Source organism: Aplysia californica, unplaced genomic scaffold (assembly GCF_000002075.1).
Source record: "Aplysia californica isolate F4 #8 unplaced genomic scaffold, AplCal3.0 scaffold00691, whole genome shotgun sequence".
In the NCBI taxonomy this organism is placed as follows: Eukaryota; Metazoa; Mollusca; class Gastropoda; order Aplysiida; family Aplysiidae; genus Aplysia; species Aplysia californica.
In genome coordinates, this window is record NW_004797961.1 from 217435 (window position 1) to 232393 (window position 14959).

Genomic DNA, 14959 nt, shown 5'->3' on the forward strand with positions numbered 1-14959 from the left:
GGTTCAGTTGTGATCCTCTGTTGGGATTTTATTTTCTTTGTCATTTGGAAGTTTGTTAGTGTTACATTTCTATTTCTTTCGTCCGCTGCCTTTGTTCTCTTTTCTTTATTGTTTCGTTTGAACGTGCAGGGATTTTAGGGAGACGTCGGTAGCCTAGTGGTTAGACTACCGGACCCGTAATCGTGATATTACGGGGTCAGGGGTTCGAACCTCAGCTCGGTCCGGCGTTTTGTCCCTGGGAAAGACACTTAACACACTTTCCCACTTGGCTCGGTCCTTTCGGAGATGGACGTTAAACGTGGAGTTCCCACCTGTTAAACAATAACCTAATAGTGTTGATAGGGGCATTAAACTTTTACCATTTCACCAGTTTCGTATGTTTTTTGTTTTTTGTTTTCAAACCGCAGAAAAAGTGGGAGGGGGTCCCTTAGAAGGATACACTTCATACTGAGATCGCATTGTGTTCTCTGGGCATCATCTTGGCCCTATAAAATATAGATCTACGTCTCGCTCGGAATTGATACCTGACTGTTGGAGGGAAATTCTCAATCTTGCCTTATTGTCGTGAGTGTGTAGCTCCTTTCTTTTCATTTCTTTTTCCTGGTCAGGGTTTAATAAAGACCCGTCAGTTTTCCACCCAAGCGACCTCCCCTGACACCTCGGCGACAAGGGGAGCTCACTGCCAGTCAGAGCGAGCTGTTGGCTTGTGTTGCAGCTTTATTAAATTCTCTCCCGTGTTTTCATTGGTTATCTGCTTGCGGGGCCGCCATTTTTTCCTTTGCCAGAAAAATAAGCGAGATCAGGGGAGAGAAGTGATTGTGTGTGTGTGACTGCTGGATTAAAGAGAACGTCCATAGACTGAACACATCCTGCTTAGTTGTTTAAATATGTGTTTTTACGCCTCTCCACACAATTTAGATCATTTTGGAAGCTGAGGGGCTTCGGTAGCCTAGGGGTTAGGCTACCAGACTCGTAATCGTGAGATTGCGGGTTCGGGGGTTCGAGCCTCAGCTCGGTCTGACGTTGTGTGCTTGGGAAAGACACAGTGCACGAATTTTCCATTTGGCTCCGTCCTTTCGGAGATGGAAGTTAAACTCGGAGGTCCCGCCTATCATATAACCTAATAGTGTTGATAGGGCCGTTAAACCCATACTATTTCACATTTTGGAAGCGAGCTTCGATTCTGTCAGCCAGGGCCAACACGGCAGAGATTGATACAACATCCCATCAGAAAGATCAAGATACTCGTTAAAAATTCTCTCGACACAGGAATCAAACTCAAGTCTTCTGCGTTTGATGGCGAAGACCTAAGTGTACACCACTGAAGCCGATGAACAGCTGTTGCTTATTGTTATATTTAGGCAAACATATAAGAAAAAATGAAGGAGAAACTGGAAAGAAAATGACTGTGTGTAATTGCGGAAAAATCTCAAAGTTCTTACGTTCTTTTCTTCCTTCTATATAGTTTAGTTTTTGTAAAGCGATACACATACACAACATAACAGCCATTTAGTGAACAGACAAACAAATCCAGATAAAGAAAGGAGGTAGGACTTGTTTCCCTCGCCCACTCGTATCAAATAACAACATCTGATGAGTATAACGTTACGTACGTGATTTATTAGCTGTAATAAACGCAAGTTTATGAAGTGGTTAGTTTTGTAAGACCTACCAGTGGCACCGTTCAGCCGCTAGCCGGCTTGCTTTCCTGGTACTTGCGCATCTTCATCCTCATCATTTAAGTTTACATTTATCCTGGAAACGTACCCCCCGGGGGATACCACTGACTGAAGTGTCTTTAGGCCATTCCCAAGGAGGGGACATTTCTCGTTCATGCACAGTAGAATTGTAAGTGGGCTGATTCATCAATGTCACGCTCATAACTGTGCTTGATCTACAACAGGGAACTGCTACTTTTTCTTTCCTAATCCTTGCTATCGTCATTTTTCCTCTACTTCTTTTGTATGTTTGTCACTCTCTTGTGACCTGCTATTTTCGGTGTGCCTTGAAAGTCAAAACAGAGTTTGTGCTGTTGAAGCTAGAGAGGTGAGCAGAGTAAGCCTGATTCCCTGTAAGGACTTCTCTGTTGATTTCCACCCTTATGCAGTTGCGAGCGCCGTAAAACCTCTACTAAAACTAGCTAAAAAGAGCAACATCACAATTATGAGTCCGGTAGCGTAACCACAAGGCCACTGTTGCCACACATTTGAACAGGTTGTCAACATTACGTTATCCGATTATGGCATTCTTATGTTGTTTATCCCCACATGTTTTCTCTTTGTTTTTCTATTTCCAGGCGTGAGGTCTATCGTCAAGGAATTAAAGTGTCCATTCTGGAGCCAGGGTACTTCAAAACAAATATTCTCAACTTTGAGTTCCTCACGGGCAAATGTAAATCTTCCTTTGACCAGGCTAGTGATGAAGTGAAGACAGCCTATGGTCCAGATCATGTGAAAAATTGTGAGTAACAATCAACTTTCAATTCCTGCAGTTGTGTTTCTCTTACCCACCCTCATACATTCTCCCCCACCCCCTTCTTTTTGTAGACCTTACTTTGCAGGACATAGTGCATGACTATTAGTAAACACAGTCGAAATTGTCCAAGATGGCCACCCACGTTCAAGAAGGAGAATGTTTGTCTTAGACAGGTGGATGTTTGGGGCAGTGTCATTATTATATTCTTTTAAAAAATGTAAGAGGTGGAAATGGAAAGTGGTTGTTTGTTCAGGTGATTGTCTTAGCTGTTGTTAGAGCTGGTTCGACTGCAATTTTGGGCAATCTAGAGTAGTTTTCTTTTACATTACAGTGGAAACCTGATATAACAGAGATGATGGGACCAGAGGAAAAGCCCTGTTATATCAGATCCCTGTTAAATCAGAAATGCAAGGGAAGTAAGCATTTGTGGACTAATTCAGCTGTATTTATTCATGGGTAGTTTCCCTTGCCACAAGTACCCTCAAACAAGGGTTTTAGCCATGTGGCAGGCCTGCGCATGACGCATTATGTGTTCGTGTAGCTAGGCTAAGGGCTAGATCGAAGTCTGCAGCACACCGCAGCCCTCTTGCGCTTCATCCGCTGCATGTGCTTACAGTGGCGTGGGCTTGCTCCATCACTGCGTTACTCTCTCTCTCTCTCTTATTTTTTACGCATTGTTAACGAGCCTTTGTCCCTGCTTTAACCGATTTGGGCTCTGATGAGGCCCTGTTATTGCCGATAAGTTTTAAGAGAGACAAAGAGTAACGGGGATTTTAAAAATCCTTGTTATTACCGGATCCCTGTTATTACCAGGCCTGTTACATATGGTTTCCACTGTAGATAGTCTTTGCATCTGTTCTTTGTGTGCTAATCTTTTCCCCTCCTTTTTCTGTTCTCAGACGTGACTTTGGTAAGCGAGACGATGAAAGGGGCCTCCGCAGACATAGATCAAGTTGTCGATGCCTATGTGCACGCAATAACTTCCAAATTTCCTCGCACTAGATACGTTGTTGGAAACGACGCCAGATTTATTTATATCCCTCTGTCACTTGTCCCGGATTGGTGTGGCGACTGGATTGTTCGCTCCATGATGAGTTTTATGTTGTCCAAGAAAGGTTGAGAATTTTTACGTAATTTTCTATACTGAATATTGGGCATGACCAAAGATATGGATTCCAAAGTTGAAAAGTATAGTTTCCTGTCCAATGCTACGATCCAAACTCAGTTCTTATTAAAAGATCTAAAGCAACTGTTAGACATACATGCATTTAGTGGGTCAATTCGTTAAAAAAAACTGTGACCCTTTATTTTCTCAAGTGCAGTATGCATATACGTTTTAGATTATTGTTAAACAGGTTTTGCGAACTTCATACCTCGTTTACATATGAGCTCAAGTGATAAACAGGTAGGCCTATTTTCAAATATTATTTTTTTCAATTTTCAGAGACACAAAACACTTCTCGTCCTCCCTTTTCTTGTCGTTTTACCTGACAAAGAATAGGCCTGACTTATTGTTCTTGACTGTCTATACTGCATTTTTTATTGCTTTTATGGTGGTTGGAAAACAAAACAAAAAAATGATTTGAGAAGTTTTTCTTTTCCAATACCAATGAACAGTAATTCCCAGAATCACTACATTTTCAAGAAGTCTTGCCAGTCACTTTTTGAGTGTCTTAAGTTAAATTTTGTTTTTATTATATGTTTTGTATTAACTATATATATATATCTTTACTTACAGACTTAAAAATCATCTTTTTTTAAAACCTAAATCATCTTTTTTAAAACTTAAATCATCTTTTATCAAACTTGTCGACTATGGCTATAAGCAATCTAAAATACAAAGTGTCTGATGTAGCGGCAAAGAAATTAAAACGATTGACAATACAGGTTTCATGATGGTTGTTGGTGGGTGCTCTGGTATGGTTTGCTCCATCTTTTCTACAAAACATATATGTGTCATGGCGCAGAGGAATCCGGCGCTCGGTAATTTTTGGACATGTGGAGCTATTGGTATGATTTTAAAGCTTGTTCTTTTGTCCTCCTTTAGCTGAAAAAATATACTCATCTATCGGGAATAGACTTCGAGATATTTGAGGTTGAGGGAGGTGGGGATCGTCTGATTTCAGAGGTAAAATTGTTGAGAAAATGGCCGCCAAAGTTTAGCGACTTCCAAAACTTGAGAGTCCTTAGAAACTTCAAATTTACATTTTTGTGCCGAAAGTCAGCATTTTATAGTAAAATCCACCCAGAAATGTGTTTTTAAATGGACGTTTAAGGCGCTGAGTCAAAAAACAAAAATTTGATAAGAATTACCAAACGGATAGAAAAATGCCGGTTTCTTCGATTTCATTATTTTGACGAAGGCCTGATTTCACCATGATTTCACCATGATACCTCACATATACATTATCTCTCTTCCTTCTTTTTTTTGTATGTTAGTCTCTTGTAACACCTCTAATATGTTCAGCAATATATGTGACCTATATATTTGTGTTGCAAGGACTGTAAAAAAAAAGCCTTCTTACTAAAAAAAAAACATATTCTATTATGAGCTTGTAGTAAATCAAGTTTCTTTGAGATGTTGATTTGTTAAGTTTGCCCAGTGCTCTGTTGTACAATGATGTCTTTCTTATATGTTATATATACTCAGAATTACAACAAATGGTCACTTTTAAGAACAAGTGGGCTAACCATGATTCGGGGGTTTCTAGAATTCTTGACCTACTCCAAAAGTGAGCATTGCCCTACCTATAGGAGACCTTTGGTTTCAATTTCATTGGTGTGTATATTTGTTTGGTTATACAGAAAACTCTCCTTGTCTTTTAAAGAAACTGAACAAGGGTCCAAAACTTTACCTTCGATTTTTTCAAAGCAGAATTTTTCGGAATAGCCCCCTTGTGCTTAAAAGCGACCCAATAAAGTCAGATTTTTGTATGGTTTCAATGTATCATTATTGTAGTAAGGGAATAATGTAACCAGGTTTGCAAACTCAAAAAACTTCAATTGAATTGTCTTTGGGCACCTTTAATTTCATAGTTTTAAAATTTGCTCTGCGTGTGTGTGTATGTATGTATATGTGTGTGTTTGTGTGTGTGTGTGTGTGTTCATGTGTTTGTGCATGCATGCATGTGTGGGTGCATGCATGAGTGAATGCTTGTGGGCATGTGTTTTATATACATGTAATATTGACATGTTATGTCATGCCTGTATTATTGTGTGCATCCCATTACTCTGGGTAAGACTTTTTTACTAATTTTTTTTATGATTCTCTTTTTTAATCAGTCGATTTAATTTTAAATAAGTTTCCAAAGAGAGCTCATGTCAAAAGTATTAATTTATTTTTCATCAGTCGTAGCAACTTAATAAACCCTACCAGTGAAAGATCGTTGAACTTTATTCAAGGCCAAGGTCGGGTCATTTTGAACCCCTATACCTCCAAAGACGAAATTAACATTTCTCTGAATATTATCATGAGTGAAGTAGACATAGTAGAGTGCCACAGAGAGACGCAATTTGGTTTCAATTAGTGTTTATGACCAAAAGCAAAGACATTGGGTTGGGAGGTAAAGAAGGGGAATAATTTAGTACAGTAACAAGTTAGTAGCACTGCACTGGAGTAAAAAAATTAAAACAACAAAATGTGAGGCAATGCTGACAAAGTGAGATACTTCTCCCCATTCACAAATGGAGATATTGGCCAAAAATCAACCCTAGGGTAAAACTAATAGATTTTCTATTGATGCAATATTCTTTAAGTATAACATGCCTTTTGTTATTTCATACTTATAAATTGTAAAAAAAATTAACCTATAAGCGTGCTTTTTTCCCCTCATCCTTACTGTCGTCATTTTTCCTCTACTTCTTTTGCATCATCATCATGTTTGTCACCGTCTTGTGAACTGCTATTTCCGTGGTGCCTTGATAGTCGAAGCACACTTTGTGCTGTTGAGGCTCGAGAGGTGAGCAGAGTAAGCCTGATTCCCCATGTGGACTTCTCTGTTGACATCCACCCCTTGGCGCTCATTATGACCTTATTGAGTTGCGAGCGTCGTAAGCCGTAAAACCTTACTAAAACTAATAAATTATTACCAATATTGTGTTGATGTTCTGCTCTTTGCTCAAAACCCACATTTATTTTCCTTATATGAAATGGGATAATTATCATGACAACGTGAATTTTGTCTTGAAGTATTATTAGATTCTTGACTGATGAATGTTTTCAGACTTGGCTAATTGTTGAAGTTGACGATTGCATAGACTACTTCACAGAGTTGCCTTTTTGAGAGAGATATATCTTATATTATTGCAGTTGACCATTGCATAGACTACTTCACAGAGTTGCCTTTTTTAAATATATATATATATATATATATATATATAATGTCTACTTATGTTTATTTGCTTCGCTTTAAATAAAGGTTTTTCAAACCAAAGTAAACGGAAGGTAATGAGTGTTGATGTTCAAGTGTCTCATTTGCTCTGGTGTGGTCTGCTCCTTTTTCCTATCAAGCATCTATCACCTTTATTTTTCCTCCTTTAGGGGGCTCTCGTGGCCTTAGAGGTTAAAGTGTTGGCCTCTCATTCAAAGGTCCCGGGTTCGAATCCGAGTAGCTACCGAAAAATTTTCTTCTCTAAAATTGTCTCCTTTCACCTCCTTTCCTGCTCTCTAGCAATATTCTGTCGTCTGCTTTCGTCTCCTCTTTCTGCCCCCACCCCCTCACCTCCTTTGCCCCCTCCTCTGGGCTCCTGACTCTTTCTGCAGCCTTTCTGCCTCTACTCCTTGACTCCTTCTTACAGCTGTCTTTCTACCACACCCCTGTTCTTCTGGTAGGAAAGATCTACACCTAGCCTTCTCGGGCAAGGGCGAAAAATCTCGGGCAAGGGCGAAAAATCTCGGAGGGCCCGTGTGCAAGTTGCGCACGTTAAAGATCCCTTGGTGGTCTAAAATCGACAAGAGTAGGCTTTGGCCGCCACCCAGGCAAAATTCAAAATTTCCTACCAACTAAAAAATATTAGGTGTGTCCCGCGCGCTCATAGACCTTATGCAGTTGCGAGCGCCGTAAAAATACTTACCAAAACTAACAATTTTCCTCCTTCTTTTTTGTGTTTGTTACTCTCTTGCAGGACCTCTAATCTTCACGGTCCTATCGGAGACGGACGTTAAACTAAGAGGTCCCGCCCCTTAAATAACCTAATAGTGTTGATAGGGGCGTTAAACCTATACCATTTCACCATTTCTCTAATCTTCAGCTCTTATATGACTTAATTGTGTGGCAAGTGCCGCGAAACTCTTACTTATAGCAACCTAAACGTGCTGCACCCTTGTGACACAATGAAGACAGTTTTTCCCGGAATCTCCGTTGTGTATTGTGGAAGATTTTTCCGTCAACTCAGACCTTGTGTTACAAGTGCCTTAAAACTTTTACAAAAAAAGTCGGACAATGTGTATGTGTGTGTGTGTGAGAGAGAGAGAGAGGGGGGGGGGGGGAGAGGGGAGAGAGAGACCGAGAGAGAGAGAGAGAGAGAGAGAGAGAGAGAGAGAGAGAGAGAGAGAGAATGACATGCATCTCTATAAAACGATCAAATTAAATTACCCAGTCTAGCGGGCACAAAGTGAATATTTTTCGCTATGTACACATTTCGTAGTGTGTGTGTTATATATAACTAATACACAACTCCCGGGGGCGGTGCTGCTGACTGAAGCGTCTTTAGGCCATTCCCAAAGGGGGGACATTAACCTGTTCTTATGGGTAGTAGAATTGTAAATTGTAAATGGGCTGATTCATCAATGTCATGCTCATAACTGTTCCTGCACTGCAACAAGGAACTGCTGTTTTTTCTGTTCTAATCCACACTGTCGTCATTGTCCTCTATTTCTGTTGTATGTTTGTCACACTCTTGTGACCCTCTATTCCCGGGGTGCCTTGATAGTTGAAGCAGACTTTGTGCTGTTGAGGCTAAAGAGGTGAGCAGAGTAAGCCTGTCGATTCCCCGTTTGGACTTCTCTGTTAATATCCACCCCTTGGCGGTCATAATATGACCTTATGCAGTTGCGAGCGCCGTAAGACCTCTCTAAAACTAAGAGCAGTTGATGGATGGCTGAGGGTGCCACCGGCAGGTTATACATCTTTTGTTTCCCTTTGTTGTTTTCTGTCTGTCTTGCTCTTTCCCAGCTCCAAATGTCCATTAAGTATTGTGTTGATAATTTTCTCTTTAATCCTTAGCGGGCGGTTGGAGGGCGCCACTGGTAGGTCCTACTTCTTCACTTTCCCTCTATCTGTCGGTCTTAACTTTTCCAGTACTGAACAGGCTAACAATTTTTGTGTCGATGCGCTTTTCTTTAGTCAAACAAACAATTTTGCTCTTTACTCAAATTGATAAGCAAAACAGTTTTTGAAAGACACAAGCTATTAAACAGTATTAGCACAAGGGGGCTATCCCGAAAAATGCTGTTTTGAGAACATTGAAGATAAAGTTTTTGCCCCTTATTCGGTTTCTTTAAAAAAACAAAGAAAGTTTTCTCAATAACCAAACAATTCCCATTTCTGGGGTAGGTTAAGATTTCTGGAAACCCCCGAAATCTGGGTTAGCCAGCTTGTCCAGGGGTTTTCAGAAATCTTGACCTACACCAAAAGTGGGAATTGCCCTAACTATATGAGAAGTTTGGTTCATTGATGTGTATATTTGTTTGGCTATAGAGAAAACTCTCCTTGTTTTTTAAAAGAAAATGAATAAGGGGCAAAAATTTTATCTTAGATTTTCTCAAAGCAGCATTTTTCGGGATAGCCCCCTTGTGCTTAAAACTATTAAATTATTAAAGCGACCATAATAATTTTCGCAGTTCAACTTCCACTCAAACAGAATAAAACCATAACTCCCCCCAATGTGTCCTTTGTGTGACTATGCATGCATACGAGACTGTGAATCATACCTCTCTTCTACAGCACAGCCCTGAACGATAATGACACCAGAGCACAGAATTCAAGTGTAGAATTCTGTGCACCAGAGCGATACTTCTCCCTCCGAGACTATGGAAAATTACAGCAACTACTACAGCAAATCTGCACTTATCACTAGATCTACGTGACATTGGACAGTTAAGGGCGAGGGCTCCGATAACAACAACAAAAAACAGCAACGACAGCAACAACAAAAAAGCAACAGCAACAACAAAAACAATTATCATGCACATGACACATCACAAGGGAACGATTACATGTTGACTGAAACTAATACGTATCATCATCCTACATTATATCCACTGATCGTCGTTCCATGTTCACAGATCGCCGCTGTTTAGCCCATCTTGCTTGCACTTGCAGCCTTCATCGTCAACCCTGGCTTCTCAAGTTACTGGATCAACCAACCAACCAACCAGGACAAACCAGTAGTAGGCCTGTATGTTCCACAGTGCAGCACACAACAGCTTCAACAGCAGATCTACAAGGACATATAGCGGCTTTGTGACTTTGTGAACAGTCAGTACGACAGTACGTTGATACGTGTACCCCAGTAGCACACAACAGTAGATCTACTACAAGTACCATAGAGTGTAGTGTACATCTATGACAAGTACCTATAGCGGCTTTGTGACTTTGTGAACAGTCAGTACGACAGTACGTATACCCCAGTAGCACACAACAGTAGATCTACAAGTACCATAGAGTAGAGTGTGCATCTATGACAAGTACCTATAGCGGCTTTGTGACTTTGTGAACAATCAGTACGACAGTACGTATAACCCAGTAGTACACAACAGTAGATCTACAAGTACCATAGAGTGTAGTGTACATCTATGACAAGTACCTATAGCAGCTTTGTGACTTTGCGAACCGTTAGTAGGACAGAAGGCTACGTATACCCCAGTAGCACACAACAGCAGTAGATCTACAAGTAGCCTACCTATAGCGGCTTTGTAGCTTTGTGAACAGTCAGTACGACAGGAGTACGTGTGCTCGGTGGGTTCCTTCTTAAATCAGCTGACGTCGCCCAGGTGAGCGAACAATAATTACATCATAGTCATAGCTGTAGGTTTTTTGTTTGTTTGTTGCTGTTTTTTTAATGTGTCTTTTAGCACTCGCAATAGCATAAGGTCATACGAGCGCGCGGGACACATTAAACACTTTCAGTTGGTAGGACATTTTGAATTTTGCCCGGGTGGCGGCCGAGGCCTTCTCATAAATCGATTTTTAGACCATGAGGGGATCTTAAACGTGCGCAACTTGTACACGGGGCCTCTAAGATTTTTTTTTCGCCTTTGTCCGAGAAGGTTAGGTGTAGATCTTTCCTACCCGACGATCAGGAGTGTGGTTGAAAGACAGCAGTTAGAAGTAAGAAGGAGCCAAAGAGTAGCAATAGAAAGGCTGCAGAAAGAGTCAGGAGCCCAGTGGAGGGGGCAAAGGCGGTGAGGGGATGGGGATCAGAAAGTGGAGACGAAAGCAGACGACAGAACACTGCTAGAGAGCAGGAAAGGAGGTGAAAGGAGACACTTTTAGAAAAGAATTTTTTTTGGTCGCTACCCGGATTCGAACCCGAAACCTTTGAATGAGAGGAAAAAACACCATAACCTCTTGGCCACGCTCAGAGCCCCCGGCTGTTCCTTATTTACCGTCAGTACGGTACGATCATAGATGTACACTACTAGGCACGTGACTCTATGGGCACGATAGGAGTGCTCGGTGGGTTCCTTGCTTAGAGCAGTCTGACGTCACCCAGGAGAGTGAACAAGAATAACATCATAGCAGAAGCAGTGCCGCCCCCCCCACAGGGCGATGCTACTGACTGGAGTGTCTTTATGCCTTTCCCAAAGGGGGTGAGGGGGGAGCATTACCATGTTCTGTTGCACAGTAGAATTGTAATTGTAAATGTGCCGATTCATCAAAGTCAAGCTCATAACTGAGCCGGAATAGCAACAGGGAACTGCGGCTTTTTCTTTCTTCATCCTTATGATCGTCATTTTTTTCTCTACTTCTTTTGTATGTTTGTGACTCTCTTGTGACCCGCTATTTCCGAGGTGCCTTGATAGTCGAAACTTTGTGCTGTTGAAGCTAGAGAGGTGAGCAGAGTAAGCCCGATTCCCTGTAAGGACTTGATTCTCTGTTGACATCCACCTCTTGGCGCTCATATGACCTTATGCAGTTGCGAGCGCCGTAAAACCTCTACTAAAACTAGCTAAAAAGAGCAACATCACAATTATGAGTCCGGTAGCGTAACCACAAGGCCACTGTTGCCACACATTTGAACAGGTTGTCAACATTACGTTATCCGATTATGGCATTCTTATGTTGTTTATCCCCACATGTTTTCTCTTTGTTTTTCTATTTCCAGGCGTGAGGTCTATCGTCAAGGAATTAAAGTGTCCATTCTGGAGCCAGGGTACTTCAAAACAAATATTCTCAACTTTGAGTTCCTCACGGGCAAATGTAAATCTTCCTTTGACCAGGCTAGTGATGAAGTGAAGACAGCCTATGGTCCAGATCATGTGAAAAATTGTGAGTAACAATCAACTTTCAATTCCTGCAGTTGTGTTTCTCTTACCCACCCTCATACATTCTCCCCCACCCCCCTCTTTTTGTAGACCTTACTTTGCAGGACATAGTGCATGACTATTAGTAAACACAGTCGAAATTGTCCAAGATGGCCACCCACGTTCAAGAAGGAGAATGTTTGTCTTAGACAGGTGGATGTTTGGGGCAGTGTCATTATTATATTCTTTTAAAAAATGTAAGAGGTGGAAATGGAAAGTGGTTGTTTGTTCAGGTGATTGTCTTAGCTGTTGTTAGAGCTGGTTCGACTGCAATTTTGGGCAATCTAGAGTAGTTTTCTTTTACATTACAGTGGAAACCTGATATAACAGAGATGATGGGACCAGAGGAAAAGCCCTGTTATATCAGATCCCTGTTAAATCAGAAATGCAAGGGAAGTAAGCATTTGTGGACTAATTCAGCTGTATTTATTCATGGGTAGTTTCCCTTGCCACAAGTACCCTCAAACAAGGGTTTTAGCCATGTGGCAGGCCTGCGCATGACGCATTATGTGTTCGTGTAGCTAGGCTAAGGGCTAGATCGAAGTCTGCAGCACACCGCAGCCCTCTTGCGCTTCATCCGCTGCATGTGCTTACAGTGGCGTGGGCTTGCTCCATCACTGCGTTACTCTCTCTCTCTCTCTTATTTTTTACGCATTGTTAACGAGCCTTTGTCCCTGCTTTAACCGATTTGGGCTCTGATGAGGCCCTGTTATTGCCGATAAGTTTTAAGAGAGACAAAGAGTAACGGGGATTTTAAAAATCCTTGTTATTACCGGATCCCTGTTATTACCAGGCCTGTTACATATGGTTTCCACTGTAGATAGTCTTTGCATCTGTTCTTTGTGTGCTAATCGTTTCCCCTCCTTTTTCTGTTCTCAGACGTGACTTTGGTAAGCGAGACGATGAAAGGGGCCTCCGCAGACATAGATCTATGTGTGTGTGCGTGTGTGCACGCAATAACTTCCAAATTTCCTCGCACTAGATACGTTGTTGGAAACGACGCCAGATTTATTTATATCCCTCTGTCACTTGTCCCGGATTGGTGTGGCGACTGGATTGTTCGCTCCATGATGAGTTTTATGTTGTCCAAGAAAGGTTGAGAATTTTTACGTAATTTTCTATACTGAATATTGGGCATGACCAAAGATATGGATTCCAAAGTTGAAAAGTATAGTTTCCTGTCCAATGCTACGATCCAAACTCAGTTCTTATTAAAAGATCTAAAGCAACTGTTTGACATACATGCATTTAGTGGGTCAATTCGTTAAAAAAAACTGTGACCCTTTATTTTCTCAAGTGCAGTATGCATATACGTTTTAGATTATTGTTAAACAGGTTTTGCGAACTTCATACCTCGTTTACATATGAGCTCAAATGATAAACAGGTAGGTCTATTTTCAAATATTATTTTTTTCAATTTTCAGAGACACAAAACACTTCTCGTCCTCCCTTTTCTTGTCGTTTTACCTGACAAAGAATAGGCCCGACTTATTGTTCTTGACTGTCTATACTGCATTTTTTATTGCTTTTATGGTGGTTGGAAAACAAAACAAAAAAATGATTTGAGAAGTTTTTCTTTTCCAATACCAATGAACAGTAATTCCCAGAATCACTACATTTTCAAGAAGTCTTGCCAGTCACTTTTTGAGTGTCTTAAGTTAAATTTTGTTTTTATTATATGTTTTGTATTATCTGTATATATATCTTTACTTACAGACTTAAAAATCATCTTTTTTTAAAACCTAAATCATCTTTTTTAAAACTTAAATCATCTTTTATCAAACTTGTCGACTATGGCTATAAGCAATCTAAAATACAAAGTGTCTGATGTAGCGGCAAAGAAATTAAAACGATTGACAATACAGGTTTCTTGTTGGTGGTTGGTGGGTGCTCTGGTACGGTTTGTTCCTTCTTTCCGATCAAACATCTATGTGTCATGGCGCAGAGGAATCCGGCGCTCGGTAATTTTTGGACATGTGGAGCTATTGGTATGATTTTAAAGCTTGTTCTTTTGTCCTCCTTTAGCTGAAAAAATATACTCATCTATCGGGAATAGACTTCGAGATATTTGAGGTTGAGGGAGGTGGGGATCGTCTGATTTCAGAGGTAAAATTGTTGAGAAAATGGCCGCCAAAGTTTAGCGACTTCCAAAACTTGAGAGTCCTTAGAAACTTCAAATTTACATTTTTGTGCCGAAAGTCAGCATTTTATAGTAAAATCCACCCAGAAATGTGTTTTTAAATGGACGTTTAAGGCGCTGAGTCAAAAAACAAAAATTTGATAAGAATTACCAAACGGATAGAAAAATGCCGGTTTCTTCGATTTCATTATTTTGACGAAGGCCTGATTTCACCATGATTTCACCATGATACCTCACATATACATTATCTCTCGTCCTTCTTTTTTTGGGATGTTACTCTCTTGAAACACCTCTAATATGTTCTGCAACGTATATGACCTATATATTTGTGTTGCAAGGACTGTAAAAAAAAAGCCTTCTTAAAAAAAAAAACATATTCTATTATGAGCTTGTAGTAAATCAAGTTTCTTTGAGATGTTGATTTGTTAAGTTTGCCCAGTGCTCTGTTGTACAATGATGTCTTTCTTATATGTTATATATACACAAAATTTAACAAATGGTCACTTTTAAGAACAAGTGGGCTAACCCAGATTAGGGGGTTTTCAGAAATCTTGACCTACACCAAAAGTGGGAATTGCCCTAACTATAGGAGAAGTTTGGTTTCAATTTCATTGATGTGTATATTTGTTTGGCTATAGAGAAAACTCTCCTTGTTTTTTAAAGAAAATGAATAAGGGGCAAAAACTTTACCTTCGATTTTCTCAAAGCAGCATTTTTCGGGATAGCCCCCTTGTGCTTAAAAGCGACCCAATAAAGTCAGATTTTTGTATGGTTTCAATGTATCATTATTGTAGTAAGGGAATAATGTAACCAGGTTT

At 40.4% G+C, this 14959-nt stretch overlaps 2 protein-coding genes across 5 annotated transcripts in view; both read left to right on the forward strand.

The window, feature by feature from the left end:
• LOC101862141 (retinol dehydrogenase 7-like) overlaps positions 1-13810 on the forward strand; it is an 18658-nt gene extending 4848 nt beyond the window's left edge. For 2 of the 3 annotated variants that reach the window (XM_005108458.3, XM_005108456.3), the window contains exons 5-6: positions 2297-2460; positions 3375-4550. In XM_005108458.3, the coding sequence (XP_005108515.1) occupies positions 2297-2460; positions 3375-3595 (385 nt within the window). In that variant the 3' untranslated portion in view covers positions 3596-4550. Of the gene's footprint in view, positions 1-2296; positions 2461-3374; positions 4551-12983 lie in introns of those variants that run through there. The other variant, XM_013088133.2, reaches the window with a different exon arrangement.
• LOC101861767 (retinol dehydrogenase 7-like) overlaps positions 9426-14959 on the forward strand; it is a 13456-nt gene continuing 7922 nt past the window's right edge. The window contains exon 1 of one of the 2 annotated variants that reach the window (XM_005108452.3): positions 9426-10468. The gene's annotated coding sequence lies outside the window, so the exon portion shown is untranslated. The remainder of the gene's footprint in view (positions 10469-14959) is intronic. The other variant, XM_005108453.3, reaches the window with a different exon arrangement.